Genomic DNA, 22682 nt, shown 5'->3' on the forward strand with positions numbered 1-22682 from the left:
TCTTTACACCCCTTGGCAAAATGTTTAGATTGCACGAATTTAACTCTAAATCGTAACATTTTGGGGATATGGGTACACAAAACCGTGAGCAACTGCGGCCCCTCATGATGAGTTTAGATTTTTTTGTGGCCCCCACCACCATCAAAGTTGCTCATCCCTGGTCTACCTTCTGAGGACCTAGCCAGTGGCTGACATAGCTAGATCGATTTTTCTCCCCAAAGGGCACCAAAGAAAAATCCTGATTGGATATTTTTTTTTCTCTTCAGTGTTTTTCCAACACAAACTGAAGTGAAGAAATCATAATATAATTTAAAACATCAAAGACTAACATGAAATAAAAACAAACATTTTTGGGGGATGGGGCAGCACGGTAGCCTAGTGGTTAGAGCGTTGGACTAGTTACCGAAAGTTTGCAAGTTCAAATCCCCAAGCTGTCGTTCTGCCCCTGAACAGGCAGTTAACCCACTGATCCTAGGCCGTCATTGAAAATAAGATTTTTTCCAAACTGACTTGCCTATTTAAATAAGTAAAATAAAAAAATAGGCCATTATGGTTCCCCACTGTTCAAACACACATTGTAATTCAAATTAATTTATTGTGTCGTAAAAACTGTGTTTTTGGATTTGTGTAACTACTATATTGCATGAGCCAAACAGAAGTAGACATAGGACATACTTGTCACATTTACATCTCTTACTTTTAGAAGCAAGTCAAAGACAAGACAACGATTAAACATTAAACAAGCTTACGTATCTCTGCGAATCACATATTTGCATCTGGGTTGTGCACATTAGGCACCAAATGGAAGAAAATGGACTGAAACAGGGATAGAATACCTGGACATGTCCAATAAGAAAGTCTCATTTACACTCTCCATTGCAATACGCTTTAAAACGTTTTCTGTTGTGTGCCTAAAGAACACGGTCCTGGTCAAACCACTGCGGCTCGTTCAGATTTTATTATGTTTGGTATGCATGTTTTTTGTGTTGTGGGCTAAAGATTTCAAGAGAAGCAATCATATTCAATATATTGTTTTGATGTACTCCTTGGGTGCATGTTACAATAATATGTTTACAGTTCTGCAAAAAACACTTTGACAGAGAAGACCATCATGAATAAAAAATCACTACAATGCAATAGTTTGCACGTCTCATAATATTGTAAACGAATTAACATAATCTGTGAGCCATTATTACATTAAGTGATTATAAAGGATATTTTTTTCCAGTTAGAGAAACAAATGCAAACTGGACACACTGGAAGTTGAGAGTTCTCACTGTCATGGAATGTAAGTCTTATTAACAATAAAATAGAGTTGGGCAACAAAGGCCAGTCAGTAAGGTTTCTGACCTGGTGGAGTCCATTCCAGATTACGGTGTCCATATTAGGACAGCTTCAGAGTTAGAAGGCGTTGGTGTCAGAGTCAGGATGTTGAGTTGTAGCTATATTCAATCATTGAGGTTCCTATTGTTATTCCAGATCTGATTGATGTCCCTTCTTTTGCTCCATGTCCTGCTGCATCTCTGGACTGGGATTTGCTGTTGTCAGCAATTACATCAGACATTCTTTATCCTTCAAATTCTTAATCACTGGTGGCGTCTCCTCTTCCTTGACAACGAGGGGCCTGCGATAAAAAAACATACATTATCAAGATGACTTAGTTCTTCTCAATCAATCAACCAACCAACCAACCAAACGATGTGTGTCAATCAATATACAGTGCCTTGCGAAAGTATTCGGCCCCCTTGAACTTTGCGACCTTTTGCCACATTTCAGGCTTCAAACATAAAGATATAAAACTGTATGTTTTTGTGAAGAATCAACAACAAGTGGGACACAATCATGAAGTGGAATGACATTTATTGGATATTTCAAACTTTTTTAACAAATCAAAAACTGAAAAATTGGGCGTGCAAAATTATTCAGCCCCCTTAAGTTAATACTTTGTAGCGCCACCTTTTGCTGCGATTACAGCTGTAAGTCGCTTGGGGTATGTCTCTATCAGTTTTGCACATCGAGAGACTGACATTTTTCCCATTCCTCCTTGCAAAACAGCTCGAGCTCAGTGAGGTTGGATGGAGAGCATTTGTGAACAGCAGTTTTCAGTTCTTTCCACAGATTCTCGATTGGATTCAGATCTGGACTTTGACTTGGCCATTCTAACACCTGGATATGTTTATTTTTGAACCATTCCATTGTAGATTTTGCTTTATGTTTTGGATCATTGTCTTGTTGGAAGACAAATCTCCATCCCAGTCTCAGGTCTTTTGCAGACTCCATCAGGTTTTCTTCCAGAATGGTCCTGTATTTGGCTCCATACATCTTCCCATCAATTTTAACCATCTTCCCTGTCCCTGCTGAAGAAAAGCAGGCCCAAACCATGATGCTGCCACCACCATGTTTGATAGTGGGGATGGTGTGTTCAGGGTGATGAGCTGTGTTGCTTTTACGCCAAACATAACGTTTTGCATTGTTGCCAAAAAGTTCCATTTTGGTTTCATCTGACCAGAGCACCTTCTTCCACATGTTTGGTGTGTCTCCCAGGTGGCTTGTGGCAAACTTTAAACAACACTTTTTATGGATATCTTTAAGAAATGGCTTTCTTCTTGCCACTCTTCCATAAAGGCCAGATTTGTGCAATATACGACTGATTGTTGTCCTATGGACAGAGTCTCCCACCTCAGCTGTAGATCTCTGCAGTTCATCCAGAGTGATCATGGGCCTCTTGGCTGCATCTCTGATCAGTCTTCTCCTTGTATGAGCTGAAAGTTTAGAGGGACGGCCAGGTCTTGGTAGATTTGCAGTGGTCTGATACTCCTTCCATTTCAATATTATCGCTTGCACAGTGCTCCTTGGGATGTTTAAAGCTTGGGAAATCTTTTTGTATCCAAATCCGGCTTTAAACTTCTTCACAACAGTATCTCGGACCTGCCTGGTGTGTTCCTTGTTCTTCATGATGCTCTCTGCGCTTTTAACGGACCTCTGAGACTATCACAGTGCAGGTGCATTTATACGGAGACTTGATTACTCACAGGTGGATTGTATTTATCATCATTAGTCATTTAGGTCAACATTGGATCATTCAGAGATCCTCACTGAAAAGGGTAAAGTAAAGGGGCTGAATAATTTTGCACGCCCAATTTTTCAGTTTTTGATTTGTTAAAAAAGAAATATCCAATAAATGTCGTTCCACTTCATGATTGTGTCCCACTTGTTGTTGATTCTTCACAAAAAAATACAGTTTTATATCTTTATGTTTGAAGCCTGAAATGTGGCAAAAGGTTGCAAAGTTCAAGGGGGCCGAATACTTTCGCAAGGCACTGTATGTATTGTCCCAACTGGGAAAGTTATAGTGCGGTTACTATAATTTCCTCCAATTCTACATATTTCCACATTGCTTAGGCCCTTGACCAGGGTGGAATAAACATGTTAAAAATCATTCTTTTAAAGTTGAATACACACTAAACATTTGACCACTTTGTTTGAAGTTACTTTGAGATTATTTGGCCATTATTTGGCCATTTAGAGTATGCTAACTGGGGGACATTAAATAGGGTGGCGCACAATTGCCCCAGCGTCGTTAGGGTTTGGTCAGGGTAGGATGTCATTGTAAAGAAGAATTTGTTCTTAACTGACTTGATTAGTTAAAAAAAATATATAATAATTACATTGGTTTTTGGTTAGAAAATGCTAATATTAACGGTTGGTGGCAGTGGTTAAACATGCAGTCTCTCCTTGTCCATAAGAAACAAACATGTAAATATGTTAAATTAAAATATAATTCATTTGGGTGAAATTGGCTATCCCTGCCTAGTGGTAGCTCTACAAGAGGGTTGGCTACCTCTGATCTATGTTCATGTGACATTTGATTTCTACAAATTACTCCACATTTAAGAAAAATCTAAATAATGTAAATCTTCAGGTGGTTGAGTCTGATTTGCAAAACTTTTAATCATCTTACTCTACTCAATGTTTCCCAACTCCAATCCTTGAGTACCCCCAACAGCACACAGTTTTATTGTAACTCCAGACAAACTCACCTGATTCAACTGATTGAGGGCTTGATGATTAGTTGAATCAGGTGTGCTTGTCCGGGGCAACGTAAAAAATGTGTGCTTTTGGGGGTACTCAAGGGGTGGAGCTGGGAAACACTGCATACATGGGCAACATCTTCTGCATTTCTGACTCCCATTTTTGTCTAGCAGGCTTGTGCACAACACTAACATGACAAACAGTATATTGGAGCAAGGGGCATTTCAATATAACCTATTCTCATTTTATGACTTAGCCTGTACTCAACACTGTTCATAAATTCTTACAAAAATGCATGGACACGAGTTAGCATATCAGATTTCCAATTACACCAGCAATATTAGTAAGTGAAATAATAAGTCTGTGTAATAACAGTAGTGTTCTTGTTGAGAAAAGCACACAAATTAGTCTTATAGCCCATAGTAGGGGATGAGAATTGTTCTAATGACTTCCATCAGCTATTGTGAAAGAACAAATAAAATAAATACATAAAATCTCCTGAAGATGACAAATCTGCCCCTAAACCCAACACAAATTAATGTATTGTCCTCCCGCTAGAAACAGTAACACATTTGGGTGCACAATCTGTTTGTGCAAAATAACGTTCACAACAGTTTTACAAATCTGGTCATCCTACCAAAATTCCTGCTGAATGCTGCCTTTTTGATGTTACAGCCTAATGAACCTATTGCTAAATTTACATTGACCAAACAAGGTAAATAATGTAGCCTATGTATCTGGGCTCATGCAAGTGGTGGATTAAATCACTAGTATTAGGGCTATAGCCTATCATCACCTGCTGACATAAGGAAGCATTCTGCGACAGGAACAGGAGTGACAGCAAATTAATTTGTTGACAAGTATGTGTACAAAACAGCGGTAAAAGTTGCCATGCTGCTCTTTTGACACAACATTTTGAGTTCATAAACGTTCAGCGGAAAATGAACATGCCTGTCCAGTCTGCATGGCAGCCTGCTCCATTTCTTTACAAACGTGCCTTGGGTCTTGGACCCTTACTAAACCAATCACGTTTAAATTTGTTACTGTATGTGAAGAGGGTCAAATGCGTGTCTCACGCCCAGTGGGTGTTTATTGGGTGTGTGTTTGCCTTTCAATCACAACAAACAAGCAGTAGTGAGTACAGCAAGGTAAGCAAAGATAGCTTTGCTATGGAGAGAACACAGTTTTGAAGTTGGACTTCTCCCCTCCTGACTCACCATATCAAGATGGTCAGCTAATTCAGTTCTATGTGTAGGCTAAAGCCTGGACTGACCTCGCGTTTTGCAGCAGCTAGCAAGCATAGCCAGCTGCAGCTATTTCCTATCTAACTGATATTTCTCTGTCAAATCAGTTATGGCATCATTCAGTAGCCTACCTAGTAAAATGAGTGCAATTGCTAAAGTTATGTAGATATTTTTAAAAGTGTTTTGATAACTTTCAAGTGTAACAGTTTCATGTAAACCATACGCCACATAATATTGTAGAAGCAGTGTTCTGTTAATACAACAATGTGCAAATATTATACCTTCCTGTATGGTGTCCCATTTAAAACAGGAGTTCTCTGACACGTTTGAAGAATACACCCCCCTCAAACACATTGACAGTACTATGATTAAATAATAAAAAAAGATGATCAAAAGTAAGTCTTTAAATTTTTAATGCTGAGAGCAAGGTCTCTCCCAATTCAGACATCAGTATCAACCTGTTATGGCTGCATCCCTTTGTTCTCAATTTCCACATGAAGACATACCCAAATCTAACTGCCTGTAGCTCAGCCCCAGAGGCAAGGATATGCATATTCTTGGTATCATTTGAATGGAAACATTCTGAAGTTTGTGGAGATGTTAATTGAATGTAGGAGAATATAACACAGTAGATCTGGTGGAAGAAAAGAGAAAGAAAGAGCATACGTTTTCTGTTTTTTATTGTTGTAGTATCATCTTTCACATGTACTAGAATAGCCACACAGTCAGATAGGATGCTGGAGATAATTTTGATGGATAACACAAGAGGGCAACTGTAGGTGTGCAAAGTTTCAGACTGACTTAGCATGAAGTCACCCAGGTGTCCCACACAAGTTACCCAAGTGGCCAAATTGGTGAAATGACCTATAACTATATACAGCAGTGCAAATAACTATATACAACATATCAAAAAGCAATTCTAACACACACACACACACACAAAAAAATGTTTAAAAAAAATATTAGAAATGAAAAACAAAACAAAAAACAGTACACACCTTGGAAGACCCCGTCATAATATTTTGCTACCTGTGTCATGTCCCATAGCAGTCTCTTTCTGATGTAAAGCAGAGGCAAACTGAACAAGTGGTGCATTTCATGCGACCCAGAACACAACGACGCCTCCATGCTGTGCCCTTTTGGCCCTGAGGCACAGTCATGCCTGGAGTAATGAACTGTGGCATATGAACACCACTGGGGGCACAGGTAGAGCGGGCACCGGGGGCTCCCAGTCGGAGTCGCTATCACTGTGAAAGAAAACATTAAAAAAATATTTGTATTGTATGAGCCTTTTATCATCACATAAAATAAACAGATATGTATTGATTGTATAGAGCAGAGGGAACAGTCACTAAGGTGTTCCATTCAACTCCGGCCATTGTTGTGTATGTATGTATGTGTGTGTGTGTGTGTGTGTGTGTATATATATATATATACACACACCCAAACAAACCAACACACGCACACACACACAAACTACACATTTCATTGCAAAAACATTTTTGTATTATTATTTTTTTATATATATATTTTTACATTTCATAAAACGGCATTAGCACTTACCCATCCAGAAGTACGTCCTGTCCTTGCAGAAACAGCTCCTCAGTTCGTTTGAATCATAACACTCCAAGATCCCTCAAACAAAAAATCTGTCTCACTTTCACTTTTTCACTTTAGAGTTTGACTTCCCTTTACATGATTTATTCGCCATGATATCTTCAATGAAATCGTTGAAACTACAACTTTCCGAAATACAGCTGCATGTAAAAAGCCTTACAGCAACTCCTCTGATCGTCAAGGCGAGAATGGAGTTCCCTGCGCGTGGGATTACAACCAAGGAATTGTGGTCCAACCCCAAACCATTACATACTGGCGTTTACCTCAGCTCATTGGCTATCTACCCAGCTAGATTTCAAGAAGATCAGTGGTCATTGGGCAGAAATATAGTCAATCAATGAAGCTTCGCTAAAATTATTGGTGCGTAAGGTAGTCATTTATCGTTGTCTTCAAATCAGCTCATTTCGGTCAATACTACCTGCAAAAAAACCAACGTTATTTGGCTGTGTTGCAAACATCCAGAGCAATGCACTGAAACCCACCATGATTAGATAAACAATTGTTTACAGGGGTGAATCACGCCGAATGCTCCGTAAAAAATTGATAGAGATGGAATTCACGGCACAAACTGTTTACAAAATGTTTTGATTTAGGCTATAAAAATGGATTTTATCAAAGAAAACGGCACTTCATTTGATCAATGGGTCACTCAGGAAGAGAAATAAGAGCAAGATATCAGAATGTAAGTCAGAATTTTACCTTCAGATGTGAATGTGTAAAAACTGTCATGGCGGAAAATGTTTCTGTTCTTGATTGCTCTTCTCAAACAAAAGCATGGGATTTGTTCTCTGTAATAGCTATTTTAAATTGGAAAACGTAGTTTGATTACCAAGATTCTAATCTTTTGAAGGGTGTAAGACACTTGCATTTTCAAGAATGTTTAATGATACGAAGTTGTATTTTTAGTTGTCACTCTGAAATTTCCCCTGATGTTGGTCCCTGTACGGGGATCGCAGTCAGAGGATTCCATTTCAAAAGCATCTCTTCTGCAAATCTGTAGAAAAACAAGGAAGAGTTGATGAGTGACACGCATTGAAAGGGTGATATTACTAAACACTTGTGATGTACTGTCTTATTATTCTGAACAAAAGCATAAATACAACATGCATCAATTTCAAAGATTTCACTGAGTTACAGTGAAATAAATTAATTAGGCCCTAATCTATGGATTTCACATCAAATGTTATTTGTCACATGTGCCTAACACAACAGGTGTAGACCTTACCGTTAAATGCTTACTTACAAGCCCGAAGCAGATATGCATCTGTTGGTCACAGATACCAAAAAAAAAAAGTAGGGGCTTGGATCAGAAAACCAGTCAGTGTGAATGTTATTTGCCTCATGCAGTGCAACATCTCCTTCGTTGATCAAGCTGTTGATTGTGGCCTTTGGAACGTTGTCCCACTCCTCTTCAATGACCGTGCAAAGTTGCTGAATATTGGCAGGAACTAGAACACTCTGTCGTACACGCCGATCCAGCCCATCCCAAACATTCTCAATGTATGTTATTTCTGGTGAGTATGCAGGCCTTGGAAGAACTGGGCCATTTTCAGATTCCAGGAATTGTGTACAGATCCTTGTGACACGGGGCCGTGCTGAAACATAAGGTGATGGCGGCAGATGAATGGCACGACAATGGGCCTCAGGATCTCGTCACGGTGCATGCCATCGTTAGAATGCAATTGTGTTCGTTGTCCGTAGCTTATGCCTGCCCAAACCATAACCCCGGGGGCACTCTACTCACAACGTTGACATCAGAAAAAAGCTTGCCCACATGACGCTATACACTTGGTCTGTGGTTGTGAGGCCGGTTGGCTTCTGGTAGAGAAATTAACATTCAATGCTCTGGTGGACATTCGAGCAGTCGGCATGCCAATTGCACCCCCACTCAAAACTTAAGACATCTGTGGCATTGTGTTGCAAAAATGCACATTTTAGAGTGGCCCTTTTATTGTCGCCATCACACGGTCCACATGTGTAATGATCATGCTGTTTAAACACACCTGTCAGGTGGATGGATTATCTTGGCAAAGGAGAAATGCTTACTAACATGGATATAAAGACATTTGTGCCCAACATGAGAAATATATTTTTTGTGCGTATGGAAAATTTCTGGGATCTTTTATTCAGCTCATGAAACATGGGACCAATACTTTACATGTTGCATTTATATTTATGTTCAATGTAGTAATCACCTTTTGTCCCTTCTGAGGTGTTTGCGAACACCTGCTGTCATGGCAGCATAGATCAGCTCCAGGCCCCTCTCGTCACAGAGACTGGTCATGAAGGAGACTGACTTCTGCTCCTATATCCGACACAGCTCCTAGTGTGAGTGAGGGAGGAAGACAGTCACCATACAGTCATGGAAGCCAACAGTAAATACACAGCTGAACATAGAAAATCAGAGATCCTAATTCACAATGGACACATGCCAGCATGGCATTGACTGGTTGGCATTACTCACTCAGGCCAATGGCACAGTGGAAGGGGACCTCCTTACAAAGTACAAGACAAACATATACACACAGCACTGATTACAATATCAATGGTGGTTAGGTGAATTCCAGGATGGATGGAATTTTGACCAGATCAAATGTGACCAACCTGGTTAAAGTGTCCTCCATTACTCTGCAGTGGGACTGGTGTCTGGCCACTGCCTGAGCCTTCTATAACAACTCATGATATGGTAGGGGGGTTCCCATGATGCCACTGAACAACAAATATACCAGATTTTGTATGTAGGTTGTGAATGTAATAAAATATCATCACACAAACGGTGTATATGCTAATGGAGGGACTGTTGTAGATTCAGAATAAATTCAGACTGGTGATGCCATTACTATGTAACAAGCTGTGTACGTTGCCGAATGCTTTCTGATACGTTTTGCTATTTGCTCCCAGAGCAGTAGCTATATTTGTAGTAGACAAGTACCATCCTTCATTTATCTTTGCTCTAGAAAATACACACACTTTCATGAGAACAGAGATGTCATGGGTTAGCCCCCAAATGCTATCTATCTAGCTACCTAACTTGCAAATCCAGGATAGTTATCATAGCTTTGTCTGAGTTGAAATTAGTTGGCTAGCTAGCTAACGTTAGCTAGCCATTTTGAGTTGAAACATTATTGAAATCAAGCTGACTACATCCTATTGTTAGCTAGCATCTAAGAGTACATTTATTGACCCTAAATGCCAATGGGCTACAGTTTGCTGATTTTAGCAAGGTAGCTGGCTAACGTTAGCTATGCATCTCCTTTGACATGGCAGCTTGATGTATTTATCTATCTACAGTATCATTCCCCTTTCATCTGTGATATCATAGTACTTATTTATTTTTATTTCATTTTTTATTTCACCTTTATTTAACCAGGTAGGCTAGTTGAGAACAAGTTCTCATTTACAACTGCGACCTGGCCAAGATAAAGCACAGCAGTGTGAACAGACAGCAACACAGAGTTACACATGGAGTAAACAATAAACAAGTCAATAACACAGCAGAATAAAATTTTTAAAAAGTCTATAAACATTGTGTGCAAAAGTCATGAGGAGGTAGGCGAATAATTACAATTTAGCAGATTAACACTGGATATAAATGATCAGATGGCCATGTGCAGGTAGAGATACTGGTGTGCAAAAGAGCAGAAAAGTAAATAAATAAAAACAGTATGGGGATGAGGTAGTTAAATTGGGTGGGCTATTTACCGATGGACTATGTACAGCTGCAGCGATCGGTTAGCTGCTCAGATAGCAGATGTTTATAGTTGGTGAGGGAGATAAAAGTCTCCAACTTCAACGATTTTTGCAATTCGTTCCAGTCACAGGCAGCAGAGAACTGGAAGGAAAGGCGGCCAAATGAGGTGTTGGCTTTAGGGATGATCAGGGAGATACACCTGCTGGAGCGCGTGCTACGGGTGGGTGATACCATCGTGACCAGTGAACTGAGATAAGGCGGAGCTTTACCTAGCATGGACTTGTAGATGACCTGGAGCCAGTGGGTCTGGCGACGAATATGTAGCGAGGGCCAGTCGACTAGAGCATACAGGTCGCAGTGGTGGGTGGTATAAGGTGCTTTAGTAACAAAGCGGATGGCACTGTGATAAACAGCATCCAGTTTGCTGAGTAGAGTATTGGAAGCCATTTTGTAGATGACATCGCCGAAGTTGAGGATCGGTAGGATAGTCAGTTTTACGGGGGTAAGTTTGGCGGCGTGAGTGAAGGAGGCTTTGTTGCGAAATAGAAAGCCGATTCTAGATTTGATTTTGGATTGGAGATGTTTGATATGAATCTGGACGGAGAGTTTACAGTCTAGCCAGACACCTAGGTACTTATAGATGTCCACATATTCTAGGTCGGAACCATCCAGGGTGGTGATGCTTGTCGGGCATACGGGTGCAGGCAGCGAACGGTTGAAAAGCATGCATTTGGTTTTACTAGCGTTTAAGAGCAGTTGGAGGCCACGGAAGGAGTGTTGTATGGCATTGAAGCTCGTTTGGAGGTTAGATAGCACAGTGTCCAAGGAAGGGCCAGAAGTATACCGAATGGTGTCGTCTGCGTAGAGGTGGATCAGGGAATCGCCCGCAGCAAGAGCAACATCATTGATATATACAGAGAAAAGAGTCGGCCCGAGAATTGAACCCTGTGGCACCCCCATAGAGACTGCCAGAGGACCGGACAACATGCCCTCCGATTTGACACACTGAACTCTGTCTGCAAAGTAGTTGGAGAACCAGGCAAGGCAGTCATTAGAAAAACCGAGGCTACTGAGTCTGACAGAGTCGAAAGCCTTGGTCAGGTCGATGAAGACGGCTGCACAGTACTGTCTATTATCGATGGCGGTTATGATATCGGAAACCAGATTGCACAGCGGTGGGATTACGGTGGGATTCGAGATGGTCAGTGATCTGTTTGTTGACTTGTAACGTTTTGGGTCCAGGGTGTCTCCCCCTTTGAAGAGGGGGATGACCGCGGCAGCTTTCCAGTCCTTGGGGATCTCAGACGATATGAAAGAGGTTGAACAGGCTGGTAAATAGGGGTTGCGACAATGACAATGACAATAGTTTCAGAAATAGAGGGTCCAGATTGTCAAGCCCAGCTGATTTGTACGGGTCCAGGTTTTACAGCTCTTTCAGAACATCTGCTATCTGGATTTGGGTAAAGGAGCTGGGGAGGCTTGGGCGAGTAGCTGCGGGGGGGGGGGTGGAGCTGTTGGCCGAGGTTGGAGTAGCCAGGAGGAAGGCATGGCCAGCCGTTGAGAAATGCTTGTTGAAGTTTTCGATTATCATGGATTTATCGGTGGTGACCGTGTTACCTAGCCTCAGTGCAGTGGGCAGCTGGGAGGAGGTGCTCTTGTTCTCCATGGACTTTACAGTGTCCCAGAACTTTTTGGAGTTAGAGCTACAGGATGCAAATTTCTGCCTGAAGAAGCTGGCCTTTGCTTTCCTGACTGACTGCGTGTATTGGTTCCTGCCTTCCCTGAACAGTTGCATATCGCGGGGACTATTCGATGCTATTGCAGTCCGCCACAGAATGTTTTTGAGCTGGTCAAGGGCAGTCAGGTCTGGAGTGAACCAGGGGCTAAATCTGTTCTTAGTTCTGCATTTTTTAAACGGAGCATGCTTAAGATGGTGAGGAAGTTACTTCTAAAGAATGACCAGGCATCCTCAACTGACGGGATGAGGTCAATATCCTTCCAGGATACCCGGGCCAGGTCGATTAGAAAGGCCTGCTCGCAGAAATATTTTAGGGAGCGTTTGACAGTGATTAGGGGTGGTCGTTTGACTGCGGACCCGTAGCGGATACAGGCAATGAGGCAGTGATTGCTGAGATCCTGATTGAAGACAGCGGAGGTGTATTTGGAGGGCCAGTTGGTCAAGATAACGTCTATGAGGGTGCCCTTGTTTACAGATTTAGGGTTGTACCTGGTGGGTTCCTTGATGATTTGTGTGAGATTGAGGGCATCTTGCTTAGATTGTAGGACTGCCGGGTTGTTAAGCATATCCCAGTTTAGGTCACCTAACAGAACAAACTCTGAAGCTAGATGGGGGCGATCAATTCACAAATGGTTTCCAGGGCAGCTGGGAGCTGAGGGGGGTCGGTAGCAGGCGGCAACAGTGAGAGACTTATTTCTGGAGAGATTCATTTTTAAAATTAGAAGTTCAAACTGTTTGTGTATGGACCTGGAAAGTAGTAGTCTGCAGTAGACTGCAACTCCTCCCCCTTTGGCAGTTCTTGACGGAAAATGTTATAGTTGGGTATGGAAATCTCAGAATTTTTGGTGGCCTTCCTAATTCAGGATTCAGACACAGCAAGGACATCAGGGTTGGCAAAGTGTGCTTAAAGCAGTGAGTAAAACAAACTTAGGGAGGAGGCTTCTGATGTTGACATGCATGAAACCAAGGCTTTTTCGATCACAGAAGTTAACAAATGAGGGTGCCTGGGGCCTAGGTTTACCTCCACATCACCCGCGGAACAGAGGAGGAGTAGAATGAGGGTGCTATCAAAACTGGTCAAAAAAGCTATCAAAACTGGTCGCCTAGAGTGTTGGGGACAAAGAATAAAAGGAGCAGATTTCTGGATTTCTGTATAATATATATCAAATCAAATCAAATTTTATTTGTCACATACACATGGTTAGCAGATGTTAATGCGAGTGTAGCGAAATGCTTGTGCTTCTAGTTCCGACAATGCAGTAATAACCAACAAGTAATCTAACTAACAATTTCAAAACTACTGTCTTATACACAGTGTAAGGGGATAAAGAATATGTACATAAATATATATGAATGAGTGATGGTACAGAGCAGCATAGGCAAGATACAGTAGATGGTATCGAGTACAGTATATACATATGAGATGAGTAAGTAAACAAAGTGGCATAGTTAAAGTGGCTAGTGATATATGTTTTACATAAGGATGCAGTAGATGATATAGAGTACAGTATATACGTATGCATATGAGATGAATAATGTAGGGTATGTAATTATTATATTAGGTAGCATTGTTTAAAGTGGCTAGTGATATATTTTACATCATTTCCCATCAATTCCCATGATTAAAGTGGCTGGAGTTGAGTCAGTGTCAGTGTGTTGGCAGCAGCCACTCAATGTTAGTGGTGGCTGTTTAACAGTCTGATGGCCTTGAGATAGAAGCTGTTTTTCAGTCTCTCGGTCCCAGCTTTGATGCACCTGTACTGACCTCGCCTTCTGGATGATAGCGGGGTGAACAGGCAGTGGCTCGGGTGGTTGTTGTCCTTGATGATCTTTATGGCCTTCCTGTAACATCGGGTGGTGTAGGTGTCCTGGAGGGCAGGTAGTTTGCCCCGGTGATGCGTTGTGCAGACCTCACTACCCTCTGGAGAGCCTTACGGTTGAGGGCGGAGCAGTTGCCGTACCAGGCGGTGATGCAGCCCTCCAGGATGCTCTCGATTGTGCATCTGTAGAAGTTTGTGAGTGCTTTTGGTGACAAGCCAAATTTCTTCAGCCTCCTGAGGTTGAAGAGGCGCTGCTGCGCCTTCTTCACGATGCTGTCTGTGTGAGTGGACCAATTCAGTTTGTCTGTGATGTGTATGCCGAGGAACTTAAAACTTGCTACCCTCTCCACTACTGTTCCATCGATGTGGATAGGGGGGTGTTCCGTCTGCTGTTTCCTGAAGTCCACAATCATCTCCTTAGTTTTGTTGACGTTGAGTGTGAGGTTATTTTCCTGACACCACACTCCGGGGCCCTCACCTCCTCCCTGTAGGCCGTCTCGTCGTTGTTGGTAATCAAGCCTACCACTGTTGTGTCGTCCGCAAACTTGATGATTGAGTTGGAGCGTGCGTGGCCACGCAGTCGTGGGTGAACAGGGAGTACAGGAGAGGGCTCAGAACGCACCCTTGTGGGGCCCCAGTGTTGAGGATCAGTGGGGTGGAGATGTTGTTGCCTACCCTCACCACCTGGGGGCGGCCCGTCAGGAAGTCCAGTACCCAGTTGCACAGGGCGGGGTCGAGACCCAGGGTCTCGAGCTTGATGACGAGCTTGGAGGGTACTATGGTGTTAAATGCTGAGCTGTAGTCGGTGAACAGCATTCTCACATAGGTATTCCTCTTGTCCAGATGGGCTAGGGCAGTGTGCAGTGTGGTTGAGATTGCATCGTTTGTGGACCTATTTGGGCGGTAAGCAAATTGGAGTGGGTCTAGGGTGTCAGGTAGGGTGGAGGTGATATGGTCCTTGACTAGTCTCTCAAAGCACTTCATGATGACGGAAGTGAGTGCTACGGGGCGGTAGTCGTTTAGCTCAGTTACCTTAGCTTTCTTGGGAACAGGAACAATGGTGGCCCTCTTGAAGCATGTGGGAACAGCAGACTGGTATAGGGATTGATTGAATATGTCCGTAAACACACTGGCCAGCTGGTCTGCGCATGCTCTAAGGGCGCGGCTGGGGATGCCGTCTGGGCCTGCAGCCTTGCGAGGGTTAACACGTTTAAATGTCTTACTCACCTCGGCTGCAGTGAAGGAGAGTCCGCATGTTTTTGTTGCAGGGCATAATGCGCAGACAGGGGTATGGTGGGGTGCAGGTGCAGCAGAGGTAAGCCCAGGCACTGGGTGATGATAAGAGAGGTTGTATCTCTGGACATGCCGGTTGTAATGGGTGAGGTCACCGCATTTGTTGGAGGTGGGACAAAGGAGGTATCAGAGGTATGAAGAGTGGAATTAGGGGGTTCATTGTAAACTAAAACAATGATAACTAACCTGAAAAACAATATACAAGGCATATTGACATTTGAGAGAGACATACAGCGAGGCATAAAGTAATCACAGGTGTTGATTGGGAGAGCTAGCTAAAACAACAGGTGAGACAACAACAGCTAATCAGCTAACACAACAACAGCAGGTAAAATGGCGATGACTAGACAGAGAGGGTCGGATTAACTACACACAAGAGCCTGAGTTCGCGGCTGGGGCCGACAGATAAAAAATAAATAAACAGAATGGAGTACTGTGATTAATGGACAGTCCAGTAGGCATCAGCTATGTAGCCAAGTGATCATAGTATCCAGGGGGCAGCAGTAGATGGAACAGGGGAGCCCCACTACGCTAGCGACACGGCGTTTAAAGTTAGTTGCGTCTGCTCCGACGGAGGCCGGATGAAGGTACAGCGGATGTAGTATTCATCGGCAGACCAGTCCTGGTGGTGCAGCGGGGTGCCGTGTCGACAGAGAATCCATGCCAGATGGCGAAAGAGGTATTGTGGAATTTAATTTGCTAGCCGGGAGATGTGCCTGGCTCACGGCTAACTGGTGCTAGCTTCGTGGCAGTGGCGTTAGCCACCATATCCAATCGATACCAGCAGTGATCCGGTGCCAAGGTCCAGAGTTTACAGCAAGGATCCGGTGGAGTTTTGGGCTCTAGCCATGTATGAGTGGGGTTCGGGTGAACAGCTGAGTAGGCCGGGAGGTGGGCCTCAGGGAATAGCTTCGGTACTAGGTTCCACGGTGAGTGAAAGCTAGCTGTGAGCTAGCTAGCTGCAAGCTGTGAGCTAGCTAGCTGTGAAGATCAGAAGTAGTGGTCCAGGGATTACGGAATCCGGTGTTGTTGTGGAGAGAGAGTCCGATATTGGTAGACAAGTGATATTGGTAGACAGGCGAGTAATGTCCAGGCTAAAAACAGGGCTGGTATCTGTGCAGAAGGTAAAAGCCGCTAGCAGTGGCTAACAATGACTAAATAGCTTGTAGCTAATTAGCTGGTTAGCTTCTGGAGATTCTTGAATGTGTTCTAAAATTGAAAATAATAGCGATTCCGTATCACATTGGGTGAGGCAGGTTACCGGAAGGTATAATCGAATAAAAAATCGAGAAGAGATTGAAAATACATTTAAATATATATACAAAAAATACAAAGGACAAAACAAACACATCTTCACTGCTACGCCATCTTGGATTACAAGAACCCTGCACGGGCATGAATTTTAAACCCTAGCCCTACCCATGTCTGCAATATTCAGACCCTACCCTCCGCAGGCCCAATTGCTTCTGCCAAATTTAAGGCCCTGCCTGAAACACAAAATCAGAAATAACTTCCCCGTTAGTAAATCCATTAGCTGTTCCTCTCGGTCTGTGACTTGTTCCCTGCACGCAGCTCATGGTGCACTGACTTTGTGAGGAGAGAGCAGTTACTTTCAACTCTGACAAAAGTTAAGGAACAGTTTTATTTTCTGTGAAATAATCTCCCCTGTTCTATATTTGAGGTTAAAGCACTTCTGACACCATGTTCTGCTCTTTGTCAGATATGACTATACTGCGCAGCAGAACATGTGCAAATGTCAGCTTCAAAATGTTAGTGATCAATTCGGTGATATCAGAGCCCTGTACGTACCCTAGTTATTTATGAAAAAGAGGCCCTCATCCATTGTATAATGTCGGGCCCTGGTCGGGTTGCAGAGGTCTACAGTATATCATACAATATTGTATAACCAAAAGTAGCACTAGCTAGCTTGAACCAGATATCTACTTAGCTAACATACTCACCAACACCAGTGGTTTGACAGTTGACAGGCAGCAGAAGTGACTCTGTCGGATGTAATCCATTCCAGACCAAATGCATTGGAAGTTTGCACCAACTTTATGGAAGCCCATTTTCACTCCTATTTGCCGAATGAAATGTTCTTGCATTACATCCATATGCACACTTCACAACAAATGTCCACATGGCAGCTGGGGGCAGACCACAACGTTTTGTCTCTGGGCAATTGGGGCATCATTGGCAAAAGTGGGCAAGTAAGTAATTCTTACCCAACCCTCCAGTAAATCACGACGAACTCACAAAACAACATTTGAACGAGACTGACTTTATGACCAAAGTTATCCTATTAACACTTTGTAGTTCATTTTGACACTGTAATTAATGTTTCTGGCTCATATAGATGCCACCCAAACTGTTTAAAAACAAGGGGCAATTGCATTGTTCCAGCATTCCAGTCTGATCAGATACTAAAGTCCGGTTATTATAGGCCTAAATAGACGTGCAGGAAATCTGTCCACAGCTTTATGCCCTGGCATAAACATCCCCATCGGATGCAAAGTTGATAACTAGCTAAATGGAAATCATGGAGGATATTTTCAATTAGTGTATTTCACACGCGAGTAGTTCGCATGTGCTATGGACATCTAACCACTGACTGGCTGTGGCTATAATTAGCCTAGCTTTCTGCGTCCGTATTGTGTCCGCCTCTGTCATGTTTCTGGTGCAATCATTTTTCAAAAGCCCAATTCCTGCCCACATTTTATTAAACCCCTACCCAAAATCATGATTTCTTTGGGGAGTTGTCTGTCCAAGTAGCCAATAAAACTCCCAGGTCTGGGATTTCCGGGACAACATGACACCTGTCATGTCTTTACCATAACAGTGATATACTGTGACATACTCACAGCTGGGCCAGTGAAGTGGAGTGTGGGCTGCGTTGTCCATTGGTGTCCTGGAGGTCCAGATGTTTTAGTGACTTGGTCCGGTGTACCAGACCCAAATAACTGCTGCCTATCAGGCCTGCAGGGCTCCTGTTCTTTAATACAGCCAGAGCATTCTCAGTCAGTGGAGCCTGAGTAGATGTGATTGGGAGGGAATGGATGACACAATGTATCACTCATGAACCTCATGTCAACACTAAGAGGAACTTTAAAAACTTTAGTGAACAAGCTTTTTAAAAAAACTATATATATATATTTTTACATTATCTTCATTTTAGTGACCTTGATTGTATCTCATCTATCCCTGAACCTAATTTAAGCTTCTTGCAAATGTGTTAAATACAATTGGAGATAAACATTCCCCCTTCAAAACTCAGAGTTAAATAGATTGCACGCCTAGTTAATTCCTGAATTATCTGAAATCATTCATAAAATAATTGTTGCCTAAATCAAGGCCAGGAACAAAGGCTTGGACCCAGATTGGCAATCTATTAGGTAATTGAGGATTAATGTGTAAAACTGATCAGAAAAGCTAAATCAGATTATTATGTAACTACCCTTTCTGATTGTAAGGCGAATCCAGCTAAATTCTGGAAAACTGTCAAATGTGACCCTTTACAGGTAGCTAGGCGTATGTCACACATCACACAGGATAAGAAATATATATATGTTTTGGGGCAGAAATGCCTTCTGGAACATGTTAACTTTCATGTGCCTTAATAACAAACTTGTATTCCATCCGTAAATAAGAATACAATTGTTAAATTAAAAGCCTAGTTCGTTTAGCCACAGAAAAAGACGGAATCCTAACTCTAGCCATGATTGGCTGAGAGGATGGATGGGCTGGACATGCTGAGAGATGAGTTTGGATTGGTATTTTTTTAGGGGGTACGATACATTTTTATGGAAGAATATTTTTTTTTTTATGATTGATTTTATTTGGGGTTTTATGTTGTTTATATTAATGTGTCTATGGATGTGTAGTTTGAGGTGTATATTGGATCTTGATCTGTATCGTTGCGTTGTGTTATACAGGGCTCATCTGAAAACGAGACCTTGGTCTCAGCTTTGACTCCTTGTCTCCCTGTTATTTTTTTTTGCCAGAGTAGGAGTTTGTATAGTTTTGCTTTTTAAAGTTTTAAATGTCACATGCACAAGTATGGTGAAATGCCTTTTGTAACAGTTCTGAAGATTAATAATAAAGGTACACTCACTTGTAAACTGGTATTAAGAGCAGTCCAATAAGCAAGGCTGGAGAGATGGTTCTTCCCTAGCGTTGGGCTTCTACAAAATGACAAGGTCTTATAGTAATGTATTCTCATAAATCAATACAATTCCAAGCAACTGATGTAGTTAGAGGCAAGGTTTAGCTAACACTAATTAAATCTGACTGGTACGATCTCTTTCCTTTTCAAAACAAAGTTTAAAAAATCTGAAAAGCCAGATTTCTAGAATAGACATCCTTAACAGAAATACATACAGTATGTGTACAACATACTGTATAAAAGACCTATTTGGAGATATAACACTCTTCATGTAAATAAGAATGTGTTCTTAACTGACATACTTGGGTAAAATAAAGGTGAAATAAATAAATAACTGTATGCTCTATATCATTTTATAAAGGTATCAACCCAATATACAATACCTTGTGATCTTCTGAGACCTCCTTCTCTGGTACTCCATCTCGTCCACTGTCCACACGGCCCCCTTCACGTTCTCCACACGCACAAAACACTTGTGCAGGCTCAGGTTGTGGCGGACTGCATTCTGTGTGTGTTTGACAGGCAATAGGGTCAGAAAAGGCTTCACGTACAGAACTCAAGGGAGGCGTTATTACAGTTATGGCATCCCTATTAGGAAGTCGACACATCTGACAAAACTGAAAACTGATGACTTCCTAATATGGATGCTGTACACTTTGTTATTTTCAACTTGTAAGTCACAATCAACATTATAACAAAGATTAAGTCAATACAGTACCTTCCACGTTGCAGCATTGCGTCTGAAGTAGGCAAAGGTCTGTGTAAACCAGCTGTATATCTCATTAAGTGTTAACTGCATGTCCGATGCATCCATTATAGCCTAAAACGATAACCACAAAAAACATGTAGGTTGTAATCCATCAAATGGGGTGAATGCTGATATACCCCTTTTTACGCAGGGATTACAGGGGAAACTATAAGTTAAATCCATGTCTTCTTACCTGTCTTATCAGAGTAGCATAGGTAAAAGGTGGCCTGATATCTGCATTTCTGTACATCTCATGATTTGGGTTCAATTCTATTTAAAAAATATACATTGTACAATTGGTTAATTTCATTCACACAGATATTTCAACCAGGTTGGTTAATATTCAGCAAAAATCCTGAGTATTAAATAAGTGTCAAAGATGATATTGAAAAGGACATGCAAAGGCCAATATTGAGTTTTTCATAGTACAAGACTGGAGCAACAGTGAAGCAGGGACAAAGCTATGTACATCTATTCAGTATGGACTGTGTTGACATCTGTGCGGGTTGTTACCTGAAGACAGAGAGCAGAGAGAGGGGTGCTTGTCTGAGTGGTGTCTTCGCATTGTCCCCACACTTGTGGGGCAGAGTCCTGCAGGCCCCCGGGGTGAGGATGGGGAGGTAACAGGGGCCGTTAGGGGCTTCTGAGGGGACAGTGGTGGCAGGCTCTTGGACATGGTGACACCGGACCCAGAACTCAGCTGCACACAGAAGAAGAAGTAGAAACACAGACCAGGGTGGAAAAGGAGAGGAGAGGAAAGAAAAAGACCAGAGGGAGAGGGAGCTTTTTAAATGGGTGTGACCAATGCCATTGGATTTGCTTCTTCATTGGTGTTTCCACTAATATCCTTTGGAGAAGGAAGTCAATCGTCAGTAATTAAAGGGTGAAATTGTATCATAAGTATTGTCATTACAGCGTCATGTTAGCTTGATTAGTTAATAATTAGCTTCTCTATTATCCAAGCTTGTGTCTTAGCCTGCTGTCTTCAAAATGTCTGATCAATGTCTGATGTAAACAGAATTCACAAAAACTAAATGTTACTGTGATCACGTTAATTTAATGTCAGCTTTATTTTTGCATCGCTGATATTTTAAGCACTCTATGTCATGTTCAGGTTGAAAATATCATGCCTCTAAATATCATTCAGACAATAAAGATCAAATATAGCTGTGAGCAGCAGCAATGAATGGGGGTTCACAGGATGACTAAAAGGACGCAAGCTCAGTTGGATAACAAAGCAAGCACTCTATCATGTAGGAACTATCTTCCTTTAGGTGCAATCAGTGAAATTATTACCATGTTTATCTCTCAGTACCACAAGGAGGATGCAAGGGAAGTTTAGTGTAGTGCTGTAGGTTGGTTCTTTGAATGCAGCAGGTAACGATTGTTAAAGTAGTTCATTATTGGGTTTATATACCAATTCTGGGGTCAATTTGATTGGTGGTTTATGTTAAGATTAGTGAAATAATTTCAGCATTAGTGTATTGGTATATTGCGGTCATCTTTGAATTCTGGTACTTTATTTTGTCAATCTGTTTGTAAAGGATTTAAATCTCAGTTTGTACACTCTACATTAGCATTTCAAAATACTTCAATACATATGTAACACACTGACTGTTGAAGTGGCAAGACTGCCGGTTTCAAATTTTCCCTAATAAAATATCCACTTTCACTACGTTCAGACCACATAATAATGTAACCTCCTTCCTATTCCGGTACCCCTGTATATTGTTGCTCCTTAATTATTTGTTATTTTTCTTCTTTATTTTTCTTTATTTGTAACATCGCGTCAGTGGATAGCTGGATGTTCGCAGAGTTTTGCTTGCGCAACAGAGTGGGGCAGCCATTGTCTCTCCCTCTCCTATTGAAAAAGCGACAGTCCCGGTTGATATATTATCGATTATATATTTTTAAAACATATATAGTGAAGTCTGGTTACGTTCTAGGATCTCTGAGGAATAAATACGAATGTGATTTGACTGGATGAAACAAAGTTTAGGTTTAGATTTTCACAGATTCCTTTCTTTACAAATTGAACGAGTGGAAATACAAAATCAATCGTGCATGATATATGGACCTTTTTAGGATATGAAAAATGTTGTTTAAAAAAAAATCTAAAACGACACTTCATGTTATCTCTGGGACCCTTTGGACGATAAATCAGAGCAAGATTTCAGAATGTAAGTACACATTTCACCTTCAGCGGTAAATTTATCAAACCTATCGCGGTGAAAAAAGTGTTTTGTTGTTAGGAACTCTCCTTAAACAATAACATGGCATTTTTTTCACAGTACTAGCTACTATAAAGTGGACAGTGCAGTTATATTAACCTCTTGA

General features: G+C 41.7%; 1 protein-coding gene across 1 annotated transcript in view; it reads right to left on the minus strand.

Moving 5' to 3' along the window:
- Window positions 1–619: 619 nt before the first annotated feature.
- LOC112219205 (forkhead box protein P2-like) overlaps window positions 620–22682 on the minus strand; it is a 31330-nt gene continuing 9267 nt past the window's right edge. Inside the window, exons 2-8 of the mRNA XM_042301375.1 lie at window positions 20859–21045; window positions 20539–20615; window positions 20316–20417; window positions 19981–20102; window positions 19547–19616; window positions 18297–18463; window positions 620–1624 (exon numbers count right to left, since the gene is read on the minus strand). Of these exons, the coding sequence (XP_042157309.1) occupies window positions 1552–1624; window positions 18297–18463; window positions 19547–19616; window positions 19981–20102; window positions 20316–20417; window positions 20539–20615; window positions 20859–21045 (798 nt within the window). The 3' untranslated portion in view covers window positions 620–1551. The remainder of the gene's footprint in view (window positions 1625–18296; window positions 18464–19546; window positions 19617–19980; window positions 20103–20315; window positions 20418–20538; window positions 20616–20858; window positions 21046–22682) is intronic.

Source organism: Oncorhynchus tshawytscha, linkage group LG19 (genome assembly GCF_018296145.1).
Source record: "Oncorhynchus tshawytscha isolate Ot180627B linkage group LG19, Otsh_v2.0, whole genome shotgun sequence".
In the NCBI taxonomy this organism is placed as follows: domain Eukaryota; kingdom Metazoa; phylum Chordata; class Actinopteri; order Salmoniformes; family Salmonidae; genus Oncorhynchus; species Oncorhynchus tshawytscha.